The 22805-nt window shown below is 36.5% G+C and overlaps 1 protein-coding gene across 6 annotated transcripts in view; it reads left to right on the top strand.

Annotated features, from left to right (window-relative positions):
• Positions 1-22805, top strand: part of PDE4D (phosphodiesterase 4D) — a 586915-nt gene that overhangs the window by 88686 nt on the left and 475424 nt on the right. For 4 of the 6 annotated variants that reach the window (XM_040656476.2, XM_004937252.5, XM_046905519.1 and 1 more), the window contains exon 2: positions 11586-11709. In XM_040656476.2, the coding sequence (XP_040512410.1) occupies positions 11668-11709 (42 nt within the window). In that variant the 5' untranslated portion in view covers positions 11586-11667. Of the gene's footprint in view, positions 1-1729; positions 1833-11585; positions 11710-22805 lie in introns of all 6 variants that reach the window. The other 2 variants (XM_040656475.2, XM_015277589.4) reach the window with 1 other exon arrangement.

Raw genomic sequence — 22805 nt, 5'->3', positions numbered from 1 at the left:
GCCCTCAAAATGTAAATAAGAAGTCTCATTTCTCTTGGCTCAGGGTCTGTATAACTGCACAGTCCCAGAATTTGGATCCTCACATTTATTCCCTCTTGGTATCTATGGAGGTAACAAAACCTCACAAGTATCTCTATTATAAACTAGCTACTGGTTGTGCATTACACCATAAGCAGGCATCACTGAGCAGTTTGGACATTAACTCTGTTTATGCCTAGATATTCACACCAAACATTGCTCTGTTATCTTGCCTGAGGAGATTAATATAAAAATTATCCCTTGGTTATGGGTTGGTGAGCAAGTTCTTGTACTTTAAGATAGTGCATGTATGTATGCTGAATGTGAGTTCTCAGTGCTGAGAACCACAATGCATATTCTTACCTTGAAGAAAGTTAAGGGGAATTTATCATTTTCTCATTGAAGTTTCAACAAGATAAGGCTAGACTACTCTAGATTAGAATTTTGTCTAGATTAGCTAGCATCTCACTGTTGGACATATTGGCAAACAAATTAGAATTCTTTGTTTTCTCCTGATGATGTCATTCTAGAACATAAGCAGAAAGAAATGGGGAATTTTAAGGACAAAAGCACAAATTCCCTAAATACTTGCTTATAGTAATATGTGAAGCTCCAGAAGGCAGATCCATTTCAGAATCCATGAAATGTGCCTCCATTTTACATAAAGTGCTCCCTTGTGAACTGGAAAATGAGTATCCAAGGCTCATTTCTAAAGTGTGTAAGAGGTTGTCACGAAGTTATCTACATCAATCTGTGTCCATGACAGGGGGCAGCAGGCCCAAAATAAGGGAAAGGGGAAAGGGGGGTAGTAGGGAGATGGGAGCTGGGCCCAAAAAACAGAACAGCAGCAACGATCTAAGGAGTAAAGTTAATTTTACTAAATATGATATCAGAATGCAAGATAACACTATATAATACAATATAATTGGAATTGAGGCTAATAAATCAAATAAAATGAGATAGAGAGTGTCCAAAACCAAAAGCCTTACATTGAACTGAAGGCGCAGTGGCTGGGGAGCACACCCACACACTGTCAGGCAGAGAGAGAGAGAGAGAACCCTGTGACTTCCTCCCATGACTTATCTTCCCCATCTTCCCACAAAGTCCTGTGGGGTACGTAGTCCTTCTTCTCTTCTGAGAACCAGGTATCCAGAAAGTTGTCAGTCCACGGAACTGGAGTATTAACTCTTTACCTGTGCTTTACATGATGTTATGGTGTGAAATACCGATAATAAGAAGCATAAAACCATGACAGAGGTGAAGATGAGTCCATCTCAGATGAATTCATCTCTCCTATACCTCTGGAAACATTTAGACTTGTTGAGTAATGAGGACAACTAGCAAAGATCACAATATTTCCTATCTGAGAGGGAATATCATCCTCATTCTTAATCCATTTTACATTAATGTAATGTTCAGGAAAGTTTGGCTGGGAGATGCATTAGCTTTCAAGTTAACTTTTGCTTGGTGCTTTTTCTGGGTTCACTTGATCTACCATTAACTAGCCAACAATATTTTTAGTTTTCTTAACACACACTGTGTAGAGAGCCTAGGCACATAACTTGTAGCTAATAAGGGTTTTTCAATACTGAAATTAAGGACCTTGAAATCCTCTTACATATAGCACAGCATGCCTTTTCTTTATACTCTTTACTTTTTCAATCATGAGTAGATGACTTATGACTATTTTTTAATCTTGCTTTGATTTCAGCGATGGCTTCGATTTCTCATGGCTTCTGTGGTTGCTCTGGTAATCTTTACAACTGGAATTATTATGCATTTTCCTCCTAGAGCCAGTACTCCACGAAAAACAGGTAGGATTTTTAACTATGAAACACAGCAAAACAGAGGCCTCTATATATTTCTTAATTATTTTCTTCTGTCAGAAAAGAAGATGTGGAAAAAATCTAATTTCAAATAATAAATGTTTGGCACTTCCTGGTCTTGTAGAGATAAAGACTTTGCTGTACCTTTTCTGTAATCAAAATAAGATGCTTATCCTGATGTCATGAGTTCAGAGATACCTTATCTACAGTAGTGGAGATGAGAGAAGTTAAGATATCATGAAGCTAGTGTTAACTCTATCTGCAACAGCTGCTGTCCAATTGGATAAAAACATGAAGGAAAATACAGAATACTACATTTCCAGCTCTCACCTGTATAAGCAATTCGTACTTGCACACGTCTGTCTTAAAGGGTGCAACTATTAGCCTTGCATAGCAAGTTTCAAATTTGTAGCTCATATCTCACAGCACTCTATGAACAGGCATTTTTATGCACTGTTAATCATTTTGACGCAGAACCGAATTCTGAGTTTGAGTCTACCACTTCAGACTGGGCCTGTTCCTCTCAAAATGCACTGAAATGACAACAGCACAAATTTGAGTAGCTTGGGGTTCGGAGAGTAGTTTTCAATAAACTTGCACTGTGAAAAATTGGAAATACTGTGGTAAGAAATGTGACCAGATGAGTTAGAATTAAGATGGTTTTGGGAAAAGCATAAAATGGAAAGAAATTGCGTTGCTGTGAGGCACAGGTCAGTGTTGGTGGTCCTGCCTGTGAAGGAAATAAAAAGCAACATACGGAAGGGGATAGTGCTTTGTAAGGCTGTAAGATGAACACTTGGCTTGGGGGCTAGATGGAAAGCAATCAACTACTGACACTTTATAGCAGTCAAAACATTTTTCAAGGGGATAGCATATGCCACACTTGTGTGGAGAAGCAGATAATATTCTGTTTTTAAATTAACATATAAAATGTGTTTTGCATGCTAAAATTGCACCAACAAATTTTGAAAGAGGTGCTTGTAGTGGGGGAAAAAAAAAAAAAAAAGGAGTCTGCATTATTCTGAAATGCATCATTCTTACTCTTTTATTAAATAAGTATATGATGAGGTGTGGGTAACATGAGAACTTCCAGAAAAGGATTTCAAAGGGATGTGCTAGGGAAGGCAAACAGTTCTGAAAGAACACTGTTCAAAATGGTGCGTTCCTGTAGGTGCTTTTTATAGAAGAAAATTTTTGAAGAAAACTTGAGTTGGAAAATTTCTATCAGATAAGACGCTTGGAAGGAGAGAACAAACAGTGCCATTATTAAAAGACATAGTAAAGATAAAAAAAAATATGTACTTCTATATATATATAAAAATAAAGTAATAATGATTGTTTAATTACTAGAAGCCCAGTAAATATGTTTGAAGAGTATGTTTATGTAGTTTGCAATATTTAGAAAGCGTAAGGAATCTGACATGGTGAAACAGGAGGATAAAGACAGACCTTGAAAACTTAGAAGTTTCTTCAAAAAGTTGAAGTTTTACCCAAATGAGGAAAATTGGAATAATAAAGTCTAAGTAATTGCATTTAAAAATTAAATGAGGAAGACCAATAAAGGGCAACAAGATCAAAGGTCTGAAGACACAAAGTCTGCTGAAAAACCTCTTCCAAATCAGGGAGTCAGTTATAGAAATGGGAGGGAGATAACTGTGAGTAAAAGAACATTTAGTAAAGGCTTTTGTACAGGAGATCTTGGGAAGGCTTTTGTGACAGCAGTTCTTGCAAGAGGCATCAAACGGTCTGTCTAAAATTTAAGTAGCAGTAGAAGAGCTCATTAAATCAGAAGTACAGTGGACAGTGACAACAGAGAGAACATTAAAAAAGCCCAGGAATTAAATAGATGAATTACTAACTCTGCAATGTGAGCTTGCCAGAAAGCAGAGCTTTGTGCTCTTCTATATACTAAAAATGATTTTAGGAGAAAAAAGTTTGCTGGTGAGAGTTATTTGTGGTGCTAAATACAACTATGTAAAATTGCAAAGCTTCAGGATGTAGTAAAATAGCAGATGAAACCTAACATGAAATATAAAGCAGTTGCATATAGTGGGAGGAGGGCAAACTTAAACATGTATGATGAGCTCTGATGGAATATTACTGTGAAGAAATGAGATCTCTGGATAAAAGGAAACAGTTGTATGAATATGTTAGTTTGATGCTCAGAGGTCGAGGAGGAAGTTTGATTGTTAGGAGGTGTGTGGAAACCAGCAGAAAATGAAGCAGGGTCTGTCGTTATGCTGGTGTGTGCGTGCCAGGAGATCTTGCGTGCTGAGCAGTGTGGGAGGTTCTGGTATGTTATCCCAGGAAGCATCCCATATTTGTTAAATAAGCATAGTGTTCATTCAATGCTAGGAGGATTCGCATGTGTTAGAGAACTTGCAGTGCACTACAGCTATTTTAAGCCAGTTCCTCCATTAAATGGAAGGAGCATCCTTAGCATCATCATTTCCCAGCCTGGGATTAGCTGTACTCTACATCAGTGCTATCACCATCTCAGGGCACACAACATACTGTCTTTCATGGGTAATATTCAAAGAGTGAAAGAAAGAGGTCTCTCTAGCTATGGTGGGACCAAGTAGGCTCAGAAGAGTGGAGAGGATAACTGATATGGCCTGGGTTCAGCATAACAATTTGTTAAGCTGATAGGAAAAGTTCATCCTGCAGGGAAGTAGCTGAGGGATATCAGGGAAGCCTAGTATCAATTTGCAACCTACAGCTTCCTCAGACATAAGGTCTCAATTTTGAGTGGTCCCATGTGGGGCCAGGAGTTGGACTCTGTGATCTTTGTGGGCCTCTTCCTGCTTGGGCTATTCTGTGATTCTGTGTATATTCAGTATAAAAAGAATGATTCTGACTTGGACACATGGTGTTCTTTTAGTTAAATTCTATTTAGGTAGAACTTAGATATCAACACTTGATAGTAATGCTACTCTTATTTCTTCTCTACCAGAAAAGAACTGGTTTAAAAAAAAAGAAAAAAAAAAAGAAAGAAAGAAAAGAAAAACACTTTGTAGTTACACACTCTGTCCAGTGTTTTTTCTCTTCCTTTGATCTGTTTTTAGCATGGGAAAAAGAGACTTGGGAAAAAAAAAAAAAAAAAAAAAAAAAAAAGAGATAAAGAGATCTTTTAACTGCTCATAAACATTTGCTCAATTTTAGTATCAGATGTGATTCTTCCCATTGTGTTAAAGGTGCATGCTAACGTATAAGCACAGTTGTTATTTGGCTTTGTGCATGCACTAGGACTGCACATAGTTTAGGAAGTCTTGATATAATCTCTAGCACTGAATCACCCCCAGTCCCTTTCTGTGAATCCTCAGAGAAAACACATGAAAGCCACAAATAAAATACCAGTAATTGGTTCATAAATTTATAAATATATAGTGATAAGAAAAACATATTTAGTAAAAATATTCAAAATTGCCTATTCCTCTTCCCAGCCTCAAAGCCAGACTCAGTTTCCAGCTTTCACATCTCTTTCCTTCTGTTCTAAAGCATTTCTGTTGAGGAAGTAAATGCTGAGCACTTACCTTTGGATGGATGGAAGTTATATTGAAAAAGTGCACTAAGTGGACTTTAGTGTCCCCCTAGAGGTCATGCTGTTTTCTGCTAAGATGAGATTCACTGTCTCCAAAAAAACCAGACTTTTTAACTTCATACACAAAATGAAGCAGAAAATCTAGCAGTAGGAATATCTTTTTCTTCTCTGATGCTTTATAAACCACTATAGAAATTTTAATCCAACTATTGTGTTAAAAAGCTAGCATCCTGCTGGACCGTCTTCGTTATCCAACACACAACTGTAGTGAATACAATTTCTAGCAGCACATCTTCAAAGCTGTCAGACAACAAAACATGCAGTCTATCATAATATGCCTTCTCAAAGGTCTTCCAAAAACAAAGAAAACAGAAGTCTTCTTCTGGCATAGGCTGTAAAAGTTTCCTTAGAAGTTTTTCCTACAACTTGCACTTCATGTGTTTTAATTGTTGAAGAAGGTCTATAGGAAAGCAATTTTCTAATATTGCCTATTTTCTGCAGTAGGTTCTTAAGGATTTGCATTTCCAGAAAAACAAGGGTACAGTACAGAACTACCAAGGACTGACAGCAAAACAGTTAGCTGGCTGCTATGTTTTTGATTAATACTTGTGAAGGCATTATTGTTAAACTTAACAATGATAAATGCCCGCTAAAACTTCAAGAGAAACAGCTAGAAAGGAGGTTTTCTGCAACTGTGGGAAAGTTTAATGTCTGTTCTACTGAAATTCAGCCTTGGTGTTACTTAAATCTTTGAGAATTTTATTTTCTCCAGTGGGGAGATTTTGGTTACATACTGTTCATGTTAACAGAATTGGTCACTGTAAAAACAGAAAATTTAAAAAAAGAAAAAATAATTAAAAAGGTAGTAACATTCAGAATACGTATGGATGAATTTGTGTCTGTTGGCAATGTTTAAATGTTATTCTTACACACTCTTCAGAGATGGTAATGTATACACATACATTTTTCCAATTTTATGGTAGTGTTAATAGATTTTGGAGAGCATAAGGAAAGGAGAAATCATTTGCTTTTCTTCACCTTTATAACATAAGCATCCAAGTAAGTTGTGTGGTTGTTTTCTTTAACTGACTACCTTAACACTGACATTTTGTTTAGCCATTTGGTACAACATTCAAGTTGTTGCTTGCTCTGCATTTGCCAAATGTAAAGAATATAGAATGCTCACACTCATGCTCTGTATGCTTTCTTATAGTTGTGTATAAACATATGTAAACACAAATGTTACATAAATTCTGCTTGATGTTATGACATTCTGTATGTTTCACTGTTCTAAAGTAACTTAAAATACCTGAGATTTTGGCAGGATGATCCAGCTTTCAGACTCAGTTTCTGGTTTCTGGATATTTGATATCTGTAGATCAATGTAACTAATTCATTTCAAACATTTCCTTGCATTTTATTATTTACATTGCTTTCTGTTCTTACTGAAGAAATCTGTGGTTATAGAAAATAGCTACATTGTGAAGTGACCCAGATAAAAACCCACCCAATTGAATAAAGAAAGGTAAAAGCTCATCTAGCTAGGCAAGCCTGATTTCTGGGTCAGGCTTTAGCTAATGAGCGATGAAATAAATTCTGCTAGGTTGGCAGTATGTATGAATGTATTCGTCCTTGAATATTCATGGTTTGCTTTTTTTTTAACTACCCTCTCTTATTTGTAGTTTTGATAACTTAGTGGTAATTTGTCTGTACAAGATTTTTTTTTTTTCCTATTCAGCCATTACAACTAGAGAAAGACATTTTCTTGCTAAAAATAGGAGGGCTGAATGAAAATTGAGTATATACTCTGATGCAGATGGATGTAAATACATTCTTATTTTGAGATCTCTTTCCTCTTCACACTCTTTTCTTTCTTCTACATTTCTGTTACTGTTATCCAGGTCTTTCACAGCCTGCTGCTCTTGAAAATTTCATCATTGTGGCTCGATAGATTCAGTGAATTGTCTTTGCTCTTTTGTTTCAGCTGTTTTCTTCTGTATTCTCCTGTTGTACTGGGGAAAAACAATGTCCCTAAACAGCATCTCCTACTGAAATTAAACAAGCCCACATTAAAGCATTCCAGAATCAGTCTTGGTCACTGGATGAGTCATACACACTGCAGAGAAGCTGAGGTCTTTTGTGTTTTTATCATCAGTTATTGTAAAGGGACTGTGCTTTGCTTGTCTCTGAGATTAAAATCTGTAAACAGCATACCTTTTTCAGAGGAGTGTCAGGCCTCTTCTTGCAGATCAGAGGGACAAGTAGCTAATTTGAGAGATCTCTAATCCTGTGTGACGATGTGCTTTTATTTTTTTCCTATCTTTTTAATTGAAAGAACTTTGGTTACTTTATGAGCCCAGAATTTTTCAGAAATAGAGATATGTCAGAGATAAACTCAGTTCTCCATCTCAATCATGCAATTGAATGTTGGGTGACAACAGGGAGCAAAGCATATTTTTAAGTGCATCTTGCATCTTTTATAAAACCTTTTTGGCAATGATTGGCAGCCTTAATTAATCTAATTTTTTTCTACATTATGGATGATGATGAACTGTAAATGATGAACTGTAACATTTATGCTTGTTATCTCACAGAAAGGAGAAGAAAAAATAAAAGCCTGGAGCTGTATTTTCTGACACAGCTCCGGTACAAACAGAGTTTCCATTAGAATCAGATTTGGTAAAACAATAAGCAGCACTATAGTCTTGCTAGCTGCCAGCATTATGCTCCCCAGATCACATCAATCTGAATTTGTATATTGAAATCCATTTGCTCGGATTTTAGATATGTGTCTAATGTTAAAATACTCAGACTAGGTACATGAGAGTGAGGAAGCACAACATTTAGGTACGCAGAGCCCTAACTCCTCATGAGCACAGTCTTCATATTAATTGCTATTAATTAAATATATAGTACAAGGTGGATGAGTGGCTGGCATACAGAAACATAGAACACTCTAGGTTGTTCATGGCTATGTAGTAAATATCAAAACAAAGTAAGAGATTTGACATATAGTTCAATATATGACAGTAGAACTTTTAGTAAATGACTTTAATTATGAAATAAAATTAAAAGAATGTGGGGCTATCTGGCAAGCAAAGTACTATTGCATGACACTGTGCACCAGGGATTATTTTGCATCAATTCATAGCTTCTTTTTTCTTTTAAGAAAATGCTCCTCCTATGACAAGGTATGCATACAAACAACAATAATAGCCTAGATGTTAGAAGAACTCTTGTCATTTACTTTTAAAACTTCTTGATTCAGCTCAAGGAATCTGGCAAAATTTCTAGTTGCTTCTCATTTTTCCTCTTTGAATATTTCTCTAGCATTACTTTTTCTAACATTTTGGAATTTCTTGAAGTTAGATAAAGTATTTTGTGTTGTGTGAATATGCTGTTCAGGACCTCTGCTACAAGCAAACACTTTGAAAAAATAGCCAGCAAGTACACCTGGAAACAGAACACAACCAGGAAATTGTTTTTATTTTGTTATCCCTTAATCTTTGTTTCAGAAAAATGAAAATGCCATGTAATTGAGCTACCAACCCAGTAAAAATGTTTGCATTTTAATTACATAGGAACTACCGGGAATTTATAATTAAGATGGTGTTGTTCTGCCTAATACATGTGAATAACTAATGCTTGAGCTATTTCTTATGGTACTATGTTAGTAGTATGTGTTACGTTCAATGGCAAGAATTTCATAGCACCTTGAATAAAATTTTTTTACAGCTTTAAATATCTGAAGGTAGGGCATGCTCTGTCTTTATGGGTCACGTTGTTGTTACATTGAATGGCACCAGGTTGGCTGCTGGATGCACCTCTGGGCTGGCTGAATGAGATCACATTTCTAAAGGTTCTCTTCTTGTTTCTAAAGGTTAATAAAAGTTCTCTTCTTGTGAGATCACATGACAATTCTAGGTATTACATTGCAGAATAGCAATCAATCTCATTGGTCAAACATATGCCAGGCAAGAAGTTCTTTCCTCCAACTTCATCCCAGCACTAAATGCTCTTTTTTCTTTCTTTAGTATTCTTTAACTTTAAGAAGTCTGCTGTCATGTTTTCTGGGTTAGGCATGAATTGTTACATTACACATGACTTAAAAAGTTTAAGACAGAAACTCTCTTAATTTGTGCAAGAAATGAGTGACTTAATTTATTGTGCTACCATTCCTTTCCTCAGCTAAAGCTGTAATCCAGTACCATGTTTTCATATGTGTTCCCATACATTTTAAGTGACTTGTAGGACTTTTTTCTAAATGCTTTACCTTACTTAATTAAATAGGTAAATTATTCTCTTTTGTGTATTTTGAGCACCGCTGGAATGGATTACATGATGATTTATCATCCTTTGCGTTCATTTCATCCTGTAACTAACTAAATAGAAAAAGTAATCCTAAAATAATTTTTTGTGGGTACTGAATTGTACGTAGAGATTGCAAGTAAAAGTCATTGAAAATTCATTTTCTTTCCGTAAAACATAGTTATATTTCATGTGTACATTTACATATATTCCTTTATGTTTGATGCAAGAATAGGAGTAGTTCATAACAGTTTTCAGGAAATATGTATCTTCTTAAAGAAAGCACATAAGAATAGCCTATATGTTAACATCTTGCCTTTTCCAGTTCATTCCACTAATCACCACCTCTGTACTCCCAAATCTATTGATGTGACTTTGGAGGGGCAGGATTTTTTCACATACAATCTTTATCACCCATGTTCTGATATTGCTTTTTGCTTCTTTCAGTGGATTAATATCTAAACTGAAAATTAGATAATGTATTTTGTTGTTGTAATACTGCCGACTGTGTGTATCTATATATATTCAAATATGGAAAAATATTAGCTATTTCCTCCACTCTTGGTTTTGCTTCTCTGTAACTGGAGGCTGCCTATAAATAATTAAATACATAAATAATCAAGACATATTTATTATTTATCTAAGGAAGTGGTAGAGTTTTAGAAAACAAACCAAAAGATGAAGCCTTGCTTGTGTATTCAGATAAGAGGATTTCTTACAAAGGAAAGCCAGTTTTTAAATCATGTTACAAGTCGTGATGTTTTCCTGTGGAGGAGGGAAACTACACCTATATATAGTGCATAAATGAATATCTGGCTCTTAGTATCATACTGGCACTGAAAAGTTAGTCTTCTAGCTGTGGAAGTGGGATTTAGGGAGTCTCAAAGACTTTGTCATTTTAAACTAGTAAGTTATGCTAGCAAAGTTATGCTGGTGTGGATGAAGTCTATCCTAGTGTGTAATTTCTTATAGCCATATGAGTTGTATCAGTAATGTTCCTGCGCATGAGGAAAATAAGCCATGCCTGTAATTTTTGCTAGTGTGATTGAGTCTACATTAGGAGGTTTTGCTAGAACAACTCTGTTGGTGAGAAATTGCACTATATCTCATCTTTGGCTGGCAGACAAAGGAAAAAATGTGTGCAGAAATATACCTGGCCCAAATGAGAATATAAAGCTTCCAACTGCCTTATCCTAGGGCACACGAATTTCCCTTTAACTCTACTTGTCCATGATGACTGGTGTGTACTTAGCCAGGGGCTGATGAATGCTGCTTTTCAAAGCTGCCGTGCCATGTCATTACCAGTTGCTAGGGCTCATGCTTAGTCATTATTGTAATACAGAGGATAATTTGTCAAACCCTGTCACGTCTGTGAAAGTACCCAACTGCTGGTTTAAACATCCCTAGGCACCTGGATTTGAAAATTACTCTAGCTGACCTTCTTCTCTTATATTTAGTGTGTATCTGCTGGTCTGACTGATATGTAAGTTAATACTAAGTAAAGTAAAAACCCTTCTGGCTGAGAAACTGGATAAAAATACCTATTAGCAATTATTTTATTATTACAAACAATACTGCAGTTATCTAGTTAATTATCTGTGGTGAAAGGCCCTGCCTCAGAAATCCATATTATTCTGTAATTTTGGGGGTTTAGTCTGCTTTTGTTATTGACTGGAAAATATGCACTGTTCATGGATAATCTTGTTGTATGGTTTGGTGTAACTGTATGCCACGTATAGTTAGTGGTATATGAAATGTCTGCTCTATTGGATCTTAGGATCTTAGGATCTTAGTGCGCAGTTTATACGTACTGTGAAGCAGCACCTTATGTGTGGATGTTGTACAACTTACAAAGACATTGATGATAACTGGATAAATCAATTTGCTTTCAGTATAACAGCTGGTATTCGAAAAGTCAAGAAAGAAAACATCTCCTCTGAAACTTGCAGAACACTTCTGATTTAGTCAGTCACCATGAACAAGAATACTTGTACTCTACATGGGAGGAGTAAAAGTGTAAGTAGGTGGTTTTATTCTCATTGCTTCTATTTTTATTATCAGTATTTATCTATAACGAACGTGATTTAAGCTGGCCTTTAAAACACCACTTTCTGACTAGGATAACAACTGTGATAGGATCTTCATTAGTCTTACCCTATTCTTGTATCTGTATCTGAAATAGACATTGATATGTGATATGCACACACAAAGATGGGTTTACTGAGTAATTTTGTTTTATGTGATTTTTTGGAACTGGAATTCATTTTTCTGAGTGCATTCTTGACCAAATTATTAAATGAGAGATTTTTTTTTTGACCATATATTGAAATATAAGTCTGTATGCTGCTTACTGACACATAAAATAGTCAGAAGTACATGCCCCTGAATGATGTTGGCATCAAGGATTGCACTATTTGCTAATGTGTTGTAGAAATTTTGAATGTGCTACAGGTGAACAGTGAGACAATATACTGATGATATATGCCTAAATTTGGATGAAGCTTAATTTTGTCTTATGTATACCTATCCCAGTAACCAAGAAATAGAATGATTAAGATGCTTCTGTAGACTTTTCTGTCTTCCAGATGCTCATTGGAATAATATTACTATGTGATATTATATACTGATGACTGCCTTACAAGCACAGACAGGAACCAAATGTTCCTTTCTAACATGCTAATGCTATGCCTAAGCTGTTGAATATGCCCCTTCTCCTAATAACCAGGGACATTTTATTCAAGTGCATTGATAAATGGAAATAGGAAAGAAAAGTTAGTGTGTGCCAGATGCTGCATCTACAACGACAGAGGCTACAGGCATCTACAAGGACAGAGGTGAAAGAACTCTTATTTTTGAGGGGCTCTCAGTAAACAAAGTGTTCTTAAGAAATATTCCTAATCACCCTGGATCCAGCTTTTCCATTCTCTTCCGAGCCTCTTCCGTCTTGCTCTGTAATGACAGTAGTACTGCTGCTTCCACCTGTTGGTACTACTACCTTAGTGTATCTGCCTCCTAACCCCCCTTTGCTGCCTCTGCTTCCTAATCCAGTATGGTTGGTTCTTGGAACAAGAGGATGAGTTTAGTTGACTTCATCCAGAATTGCTCAATCATGTGTCTCTTCTCTCAGCTGCTGGAAGGTGGTGCAGACATCTCTGACCACATCCAGTGTGGAATCTCCTGAATCCTGTAAGCTGTATATGCTTGGCCTTGTTCCTACCAAAAGCTGTTGCTCTTTTTGTCTTATTGTTAAGAATTTCCTTTTCAAAAATTAAAAATATTCCTATATAATCTTTTATTTCCTGTAACTTTGCTGGATATGCCATCAATGTATGTAAATATAACAATGGGGGAAAGTGACAGACCTATGCCAAATGGTACCACTAAATTAAACAAATAGCCTGATGCAATTCAGTAAACTGAAAACAGGTGTCCAGTGCGCTCAGTGAAATTTCACTATTGATTTTGTTTGATCTGCAGAGAAATTATATGAAGTTGTCAAAAAAGTTTAAACAAGTGCAAAGCATAAAAATTTCATGTCATTTGGGCTAATGATATTTGATCAAATTTTGGACAAAGAGCAGCATTGTTTCAGTTTAACTTGAATAAATTTTGAGCAAATATATATTAATTCAAACTATATTGATATTTCACTAAAAACTTTCTAGTATATATTTTATAAGATTTACTTTCAAAATGTCAATAAATCAAAGCAGGACCTGTAAGTGATATTATTTTTAACCTACAGAACAAACTTCTTGATTTTAGTGTTAAATGCATGATGTTCTCAGCATGCAATCATAACCACTTGCAGCTATTTTTCCTCTAACTATATGAATATATAAAATACTTTCTACTTTTTTTTTTCAATTATGAAATATATAATTCCTAAGGAATTATTTTAAAAGATGTGTTTAAATGATTCTTTGATTGATTGTAGTAGAGAATAGTGATAGTCCTTGAACAAAAGTGTCCTAGAAAAGTCTCTTGTTGCACTTATTCAGTACAGCCAAAGGTTCCATTTTCTACATTGATCGTATAACATCTTCCAAGTTGCTACATGTCTGTTAGTTTGCATTTCCATTATCAAAGTAATCCATGGTTTGTCAGGCCAGCCATTTCCGCAAGGACCTTCTTATGAGTTAAAGAAAAATTTCAACAGTGAAATGAACAATCTTTGAAGGAATCATGGATTATAGCTTTTATTTCTTGGGATGTTGTTGTGTAGCTTTAGTTTTCATTTAGTAGTTTCATGTATTACTGAACATAATGTCCCTAATATTAGTGCTGGTGAGACCTCACCTGGTGTACTGAATCCAGATGTGGAGTCCTCAGTCCAGGAGAGACATGGACCTGTTGGAGCATGTCCAGAGGAGGGCCAGAGAAATGATCCAACGGATGGAACACCTCTCCTATGAGGACAGGCTGAGAGAGTTGGGGTTGTTCAGCCTGGAAAAGAGAAGGCTACAGGCAGATCTGAGAGCTGCCTTTCAGTATCTAAAGGGGGCTGTAAGAAAGAAGGGGACAGACTGTTTAGACAGGTATATTACGATAGGATAATAGGAAATAGTTTCAAACAAAGTGAGGGCAGATTTAATCTGGACATAATGAAGAAGTGCTTTACAGTAAGGATGGTGAGGCATTGGAACAGGTTGCCCAGAGGATGGTGGATGCCCCATCCCTGGAGACATTCAAAGCCAGGCTGGTCCAGGCTGTGAGCAACCTGATGTAGCTGTAGATGTCCCTATTCATTGCAGGGGAGCTGGACTAGGTGACCTTTAATGATCCCTTCCAACATAAATGATTCTATAATTCCATGATTCTAATATGGAAGATGAATCTGCAGATGTGTGTGAGTATGTATATATATTCACTAAATGTAACACTATGTGCACAATGAGCCAGCTGAAGCTTAGCTTAACAGTGTAGAATAATACAAGCTGGAGAGAGAAAGGACTTTATTCCCATTACCAGATTTTCTGACAAAAAAATTAGTATTATGAAGTGCTGGTGTAACTTAGAGCTTTGATGTTATATATATATAAAAATCTTTGCAAGCAATCTAGTCATTGAAAACATGTTGTTAGTATTTATTTTTAAATTTCCTTTAATAGGATTTTATCCCCTTGCTGGTACTTCATGTCCTCAGACAGCACAGTATGTATAATCTTGCTAGTCTGTCACCCTCTCCCTTGCTGGTTTACACAATATTCCTAGTCATTCTTCTGTTGGTAGCCTATGGAGTTGCACTTAACAGTATTTGGTAATAACGTTTTATATAATAGTCAGCTCTCTCTTTTACTCACAGTATTCAGTGAGATTGCCTGCTTTTATATAATTTCAGTATATGCACACAATTTGCTTATTCTCTCAGTCATTTTCCTTAAGTAACTTTTTACTTCTTTAAATGGTTACCCCATAAATAAATTCCTCCGTTTCTGAAATTTCTATTTTTCTGTTGTCTTGAACTGCTCAGAATATTCTAGGTGTTTTATTGCTTTAACTTCCATAATTTACCACATGGTATTTCTGAAAATACAGTTAAATGTTATTCTTTCCCTTGCTCCCTCTATGTAATTTTCTTTTTTCTTATAAAGTTACTACAGTTAGAGGGCAGAGATTTTAGTTAGTGCTTATCTGCTATGCAAGAGCCTTTTCTATTTTTTATTATTATTTTTTTTTAGTATGCTTTTAATAAAATAGCAAAATTCTTTGTGTTTTGGAAGGGCTTCATGTTATTTTCATAACTGGATGGACAGTCTAATGTATTCCAGTGGTGTAGATGGAGACAGATAGCTTTATGAAGTACAACATCATTTATTCTTTGTCATAAAAATAATGAAATGCATTATTTATTGATATTTTAAAATCAAACTTGCAGCATATAGTCAGTTAAATTGGAATGGCTTTACACACCATCAGTAATAATTTTCTGTAGAGTATTATAATAATTAGATTCCTAAGTGAGTCTTCTGGAGTCACATAGAGTCAGCTGAATGAAGTAAGAGTCTACTGCAGGTGATGAGAGTGCCAGTATATGAGGAGGAAAGAATAAAGTCTGAATGTTACACTGTGTGGGTGTGCAACTTGGAACATTGTGTCAGAAGTGAGTCAATTCTTGTGAAATCAGAAAGTAGCTATATTGCAAGAAAAAGAACCAGCCAAGAGGATATGTTTAGCAACTGGGCCTGCTTAAGCTGTAGAATTTCAACAGCTTCAACATAAATGAAGAGTGGGTGGGGCTGAAAGCAAAATTAGAACATTTATGCTGTAGTAAAGAGCAAAGGCTGCTGTGTGCACCAACAATATATGGTCAACCTTCAAACTTAATATATCTTTAATAACCAAGACCATTTTGAATTCATAAACATGCATCTCATAAAAGGTGAATTTTGTAGAACTGTTAGTTGTGTTCTGTAGAAACTACTGAAGGCCAACAGAGGACAATGCTGTCTCCTTCTATGATCAAAACGTTAAAAGAAATTTATGGCTACTGATGTGATCAAAAGATGCTAGAACTCAAAGGACTGTACAACAAAGATGCTCAGAGTTGAGTTGTGTGCTGATGTTGAGGAAAAAAAAAACTCATCCAAATGCAAAGCAGGCATGGAGTGCCCACAGAGATGAAATGCAAAGGAAGATGAAGAGCTATTTGCAAATAACTGACTGACTGAGATGTTTTCATTCAAAGTAGATAGGGTTAAATAGTTGCAACCCTTGCTAGAGTTTGAGGGAGTGAAGGGGAAGTTAAAAACTTCCTCTATTTTTATGCTCATTTCTGCTTTCATTATGACTCAGAGATGACAAAACCAAGGTGCTCTTTGTCTGTCAGTGAATGGTCAGGGACAGGGAACATCTTCCTTTTGCTCTTCTGCTCACCAAACAGAAGAGCTCTTCAGCGATAGGGTAAGACTCTAAACCAAAGAGTAGAATGATGTAGTTCTACACAGTGTGAAGGAGCTGCAAATAAATTCAGTCCCAGGCCTCTTGTCACAGTGCAGATCTGTCAGAGAGCAATCTTTGCTTTAGGATGTTTTCTGAGTAACCAATTCATCAACAGAAATGGGAGAAGCTTGCAGTGTTCAAGAAGCATTTTTTTTTCATAGTAAATTTGCACTACTTCCAAATAAATTGATTTTTCTCTCATTGCAAACAGGTAGATCCATTTGTTAGCTGATAGAAGGATATTTAGAAGGAGATTGCTTGGACTAACTATTCCTCATTAACGGGAAGCAACAACATTGGTATTCTTTGCCTTCTTTCACCCCTTCATCCACAAATACTGTGTTTACAAAGATAAAGGACAGAAAAGGCAAAGGTGAACATTACTAAAGTGTGAATAGAAGCGTGATGACTGCTTCTGCCTTTTCTATAATGTGAGTTACTGTTGTTGAGTGGTAGAATAGACATTTTTAATCATCAAGTTTCCTTAAGGAAAGCAGCAACTGATGCATGGAAGTCACCTGAAGAGAGAATAAGTAATGCCTGAAGCAACATTAACCCTTTCTATGTGTTTTCTAACATTTCTTCTACAGGAGTTAGTAATTTATGTCCATGTTTAAAATGCAGTATGAGAAGGAATGACTGGATTTGACTCTCAGTAGATTAATTCCTTCAATATTCAGTTACTGTTGATGAAATCAAGTAGTTTTGGATGCATTTACCACAAGGGTATGAATGCATTTGAATTCCTTCTAACTGTCAGGCTGGCATTTGGAGACAAAGAAAAAGGTTATATAGCAGGAAGATGCCAGTGTATTCCTGACAAAGCAATTGCAAATGTGTTTCTTTCCTCCCACTCATTCTGGATTTCTTCCTTTCTGTCTTCCACCCTCTCCAGTCTTTCATGGATGTTCCGACTAATGTCTCCAGCCATTCCATTCTGATCAGATGTAAAATCTGTTCTGAATGCTTTCCTTCCTTCTGCATGTGATGTTTCTGACACTAATGCACACACTTTTGTCATCATTCTCTTTTTGTGACTCATCTCCTAGTTCAGCTCCTGCCTACCTACTTAACTAAGTTCCATGCTTTTTGAAACAAGTCTTCGTATTTTCTTATCAAAGGCTTAGGCAATACTTGGAAGTTTCCATCTCAGAACTGCACTGTTTGGAATATGAAAACACTCACACCTATATGTTCATTGATGTAGCAAGTCTAACCTACAACTCAAATGTCACCCATGGCTATGCAGATTTTAAAAATAATCTGTGGGCTAGTAACATTTATTTAGTTTGAACTATATCAACAGAAAATCTCTTGATGGTTTGTGTGGGTCTGACAGAATTTGACAGCTCTGCTACACAAGCAAACCATTTTTGGAGTTCTTGCATATTTATGTTACTGCCATTCCAGTTCATTCTCTCTCAAAGGATAATTATCTGTACCTGACACTGTATAAAAGTGATACAAAGTTTTATACACTGTACCAGCCACGTGTATAAAAATTACACCGACTTTCGTGTGTTGCTGCCTGTTGGACAAAAATAATTGTTCTTTGAAAAGAGTTCCAGCCCTCTCAATTTTGCTGTTCGAGACTTTTACCTTTGTAATTATTTACTACAATGAAAACAAAAGTAATTGAACCTGAGGATCTTACCATAGTACCGTAATAGAGTATACTTACCTCAAAGAGCATATGCTTAAATGTAGTACAGAGGATATGCTATAACAGGAGGCAACAGATTAATAACTGAAATGATTGAGGGGCCTGGAGCAAATCAATTAAACTGAAAAAGATTATGAAGGTCAAGACTTTACACATCACACTTCATAATGATGAAGGCTGGTGGCTCTGGGAAGGATAGGAGATAAACGTGCAGTTGGTGGATACCACAAATTAAATACAGTTGCATTAGAAGTTTGAATAACATGGTCTCTCCCTATTTTTTTCACTACATATTTTCTAGTAAATATGAAAGTGATCTTTTGGACACTTGAGTTCATGATTTCCTCATCTTTTGAACCCCACTCTCAGATGGATGCTGTGTACATATGGAGGGAAAGGCAATATTATGTAATTAAATGGTACATTCCTCCTCTATAACCTCCTACAGGTTATATTGTGTCTCTCTAGTTATGAATGTCTTTAGAAAGAACTATGATTATTTGTGCAAAATGAGTATATGCTGTACACTTTATTTCTTTGTAACACGTGCAACATATCTCATCTTGTATTTGTATATACATATATGCCTGCACACATACACACGGTAGTCTAGAAGTAACACTATATGCTCTGAATAAAGAAACTTACAGTGAGTTTTCCTTAAATGAATATGTAGTTCCACTGCTTAAAAAAAGACCCAACCAACTAACCAACCAAACAAAAAAACCTAAAAGTCACATGACACAGTCCTGAAAAGAGCTAATAAATTTTATTTTTTATTTTTTTTCAAAAAGTAACTATTTTCTTCAATTCAAAGTACTGCACTGGCAGTAAATTGAGTTTGGTTATCTTACATAGCACCTGAAATAAAAACAGGGCAAAATTTCCTCATGCCAGCCTATGAACAATGATGCTACTTTGTTTTTAGTCTCTGGAGTGATGGTAGCTAGGAGCTGGAAAAACTAGTAACACTACTGAAAGTGATGGTTTAATCTCCAGGATCTTTCCTGTTTCCCTCAGCATTGCAGGACCTGGGAAAATCTGTTTTGTCCATTTCCTTCCCACTTATACCTTTGATTTTGATATTCACACTAAAATCCAGTTTCAAAAAAGGAAGAAAATGTCATAGTTCTTGGGAAGTTTTCCTTTCCAATCAATTCCTTTAATTAAGCGTGGCAAACTGGTTTCTAGAATCTATTTATTGTAACCATATTGAATTAATACTAATTTCCTCAGTAATACTTCTGTAGAGTTAAATCAATCTGCCTGTGGATTTTAAAGCAATTGACATCATTCTCTCATTTTCATTCTAGAGAAAAAGAGGTTTTGTCTGGTTTCAAAGAATATGTGTTTTGATACATTTTGCATATAGCGTGCTAACACATTGAACAGGAACAATCAAGCAGCATTATCTTAAGCAACAATGTGATATAACTGCCATGGAGTGATGGTCTCTTCTATCAGCGCTGAGGCTAGGTTAATGTAAATGTTTTGATTTTCAAAATAGGGGAAAAATCTGTTATAAGATTTCCTGACGAAACTTTTGATTGGTTGCAGCCAACACTTTGGAGAAGGGTATTGAATAACGTTCTCAAAGTACCAGCTGACACCCTAAGAGGTGTTTGTCCAATGTGAAGCAGTTTTTCCTTGTGTACTTCTGTTATTTCTATTGTTCATATTTAAATACGCAGCATAACTAGAGACTTTTCAGTTTCTCCCTTTTGTCTCTTCATAGGACAAATGAATATTTTCCCTGCTCACCACACTTTCCGTAAGTTCTAACAAAAGCAGTTTATTATTTTATTGCCTTTGTAAGGCTGTTTGTGAGTTACCTACCTGCCAATGGTTTGCCTTGTCAGCCCTGAGAGGGAAGAGCAAAAGTGGATTGTGAACTTGCTCTATAGACTAACACTCCAGTCTCAGACTCTGCGTTATAGACAACTATTTGTTTTTCAGATCTATGTGCATTTCTTATTGCCATTTACTCTGCCTCAGGTCTAATTTTCCTTTCTTTTATTCAAGGTACTCTATCTACAGCCTCAGTTGTGAATGGCTTCATCTTTTCTCTTTGTAAATATAAAGTTAATCTTAGAATCAGAATGGCTTATGTTGAAAGGGACCTCAGTGATCATCAAATTCCAAGCCCCTTGCCACAGGCAGGGTTACCAGCCACTAGATCAAATACTAGATCAGATTTCCCCTGGGCCCCCCAGCCTCGTCTTGAACACCTCCAGGGATGGGGTATCTACAATCTCACTGGAAAACCTGTTCCAGCTCCTCACCACTCCCTCAGTAAAAATTGTCCCCTGACTTCTAATCTAAATCTCCCTTTCTTTAGTTTAAAACCATTCCCTCTTGTCTTATCACTATCTAACAATGTAAAAAGTTGATTTCTCTCACATTTATGAACTCCCTTTAAATACTGAAAGGCTGCAGTGAGGTGTCCCCACAGCATTCTCTTTTCTAGGCTGAACAAGCCCAGTTCCTTCAGCCTGTTTTCATAGTAGAGGTGTTTCAGCCCTTGGATCATCTTTGTGGCCCTCCTCTGGATCCTCTCCAAAAACTCCATGTCTTTCCTGTCTTGGAGGCCCCAGTCTTGGACACAGTGCTTCAGATGGGGCCTCAAGATTGCAGAATAGAGGGAGACAATCACCTCCCAGCCCCTATTGGCCACCTCTCTTCTGATGGAACCCAGGATACCATTGGCCTTCCAGGCTGCAAGTGCACACTGCTTGCTCATATTAAGTATCTCATCAACCTGGATCCCTAAGTCCTTCTCAGTGTGGGTATTCTCAAGAAGTTCTCCCAGTTTGTATACCTGTCTGGGATTACCTGAACCCAAGTGCAAAACCTTGCACTTCACACCTCATTATGTTCACAAGGGCCCACCTTTCAAGTTTATCAAGGTCCCTCTGGATGGCATCCCTTCCTTCTGCTGCATCAACTCACCTCTCAGCTTGGTGTCATTAGCAAACTTTCTGAGGGTGCACTCAATCCCATAATTTATGTCATTGATAAAGATATTAAAGAGTACTGGATCCCACACTCCTGGGGGACACCACTTGTTATTGGCCTCCACCTGGATGCAGAGCCATTGACCACAACACTCTGGCTGCAACCTTCCAACCAATTCCTTATCCACTGAACAGCCTTCAAATACATCTCTCTCCAAATACATCTCTCTTCAAATACATCTCTCTTCAAATACATCTCTCTCTCAAATACATCTTTCTCCATCTCTCTCAAATACATCTCATCTCCAATAAAGATGTGATGGGGGACCATGTGAAAAGCCTTGCAGAAGTCCAGGTAGATGAAATCAATTGCCTTTGCTGTGTCCACTCATGCTATCACTCCATCATAGAAGACTACCAGATTGGTCAGGCATGACCTTCTCCTTGTGAAGCCATGCTGGCTGTCTTGGATCACCTGCTCATCCCTCATATGACTTAACTTGTCTTCCAGGAGGACCTGTTCCATGATCTTCCCAGGCACAGAGCTGGCGCTCAGAAGCCTGTAGTTCTCTGAGTCCTTCTTCCTCTCATGTAAATGGGACTGATGTTTACCTTTTACCAGTTTCTGAGAACTTTGCCTGACAGCCATGTCTTCTAAAATATGATAGAGAGTGGCTCCATCATATTTGATGAGTTCTCTAAATTTGGCAGAATTTGGCTTGATACGTGGCCTTCATAAATACTAGGATTTCTTTGGTTTAACTTTTGAGCTTCTCAGTTTCTCCAGGTTCATAGCTGTTGGCTTTCATCTATGCTTTTCAGTTTTACTGACAGTTGTTCCATAGTCCTTCCTGCTTCTTTAGAACATGGTTTTGACTGAACTTATTTTTGTTAGCTGTTTTACCAGATCATATAACATCATCCTAATCATGGCATTTCCATGTAAAATATAATGTAAATGAAAAAAAAAACTTAATCTATGAAGAAAGCCAATGTAGAAATAGCAAACTGATACTTAGGTACAGATTAGATAACATAATCAATGTTTTTCTCTAAGGAACTGACAGAAACATAAAATTTTGTATGAGATGGGATATTTTTTATCAGTGTTCCTTCTGATAGATTTTGAAATATTGTGTCTTGAGAAAACTGACTTCAGTATCTGAGTGAACTGTTGAAAATACATGAAGGCAATACCGCCCAATTTTTCTGTTAGATTAATAGAGTTTTCTACATATGAAGTTTGAAAATTAAACAAAGGCTACTGCACTCATGTTGTCTACATTCTTTTCACTGCATGTGCTTTATAAATAATGCCACTTAATAGTCAACTTCCATCTCTTTCTGGGGCAGAACATTGCATACCATTGATTTCCCAGCAGGGCTCCATATCTACATTACATGACACATGCTGAGACCTAGATATTGCTTAGTAACAGTTGTCTCTGAATGCTAACATAAGACAAAATGAAATAGAATGGGAGGGGAAGACTTTATGCATAGATAGTGAGAAAAAAATAATCAAATTGCCATTTATCTCCTAACATCTGCTT

This window comes from Gallus gallus, chromosome Z (genome assembly GCF_016699485.2).
Source record: "Gallus gallus isolate bGalGal1 chromosome Z, bGalGal1.mat.broiler.GRCg7b, whole genome shotgun sequence".
Lineage (NCBI taxonomy): Eukaryota > Metazoa > Chordata > Aves > Galliformes > Phasianidae > Gallus > Gallus gallus.
The sequence above is the reverse complement of the archived record's forward strand: the minus strand, read 5'-3'. Positions and strand labels throughout refer to the sequence as shown.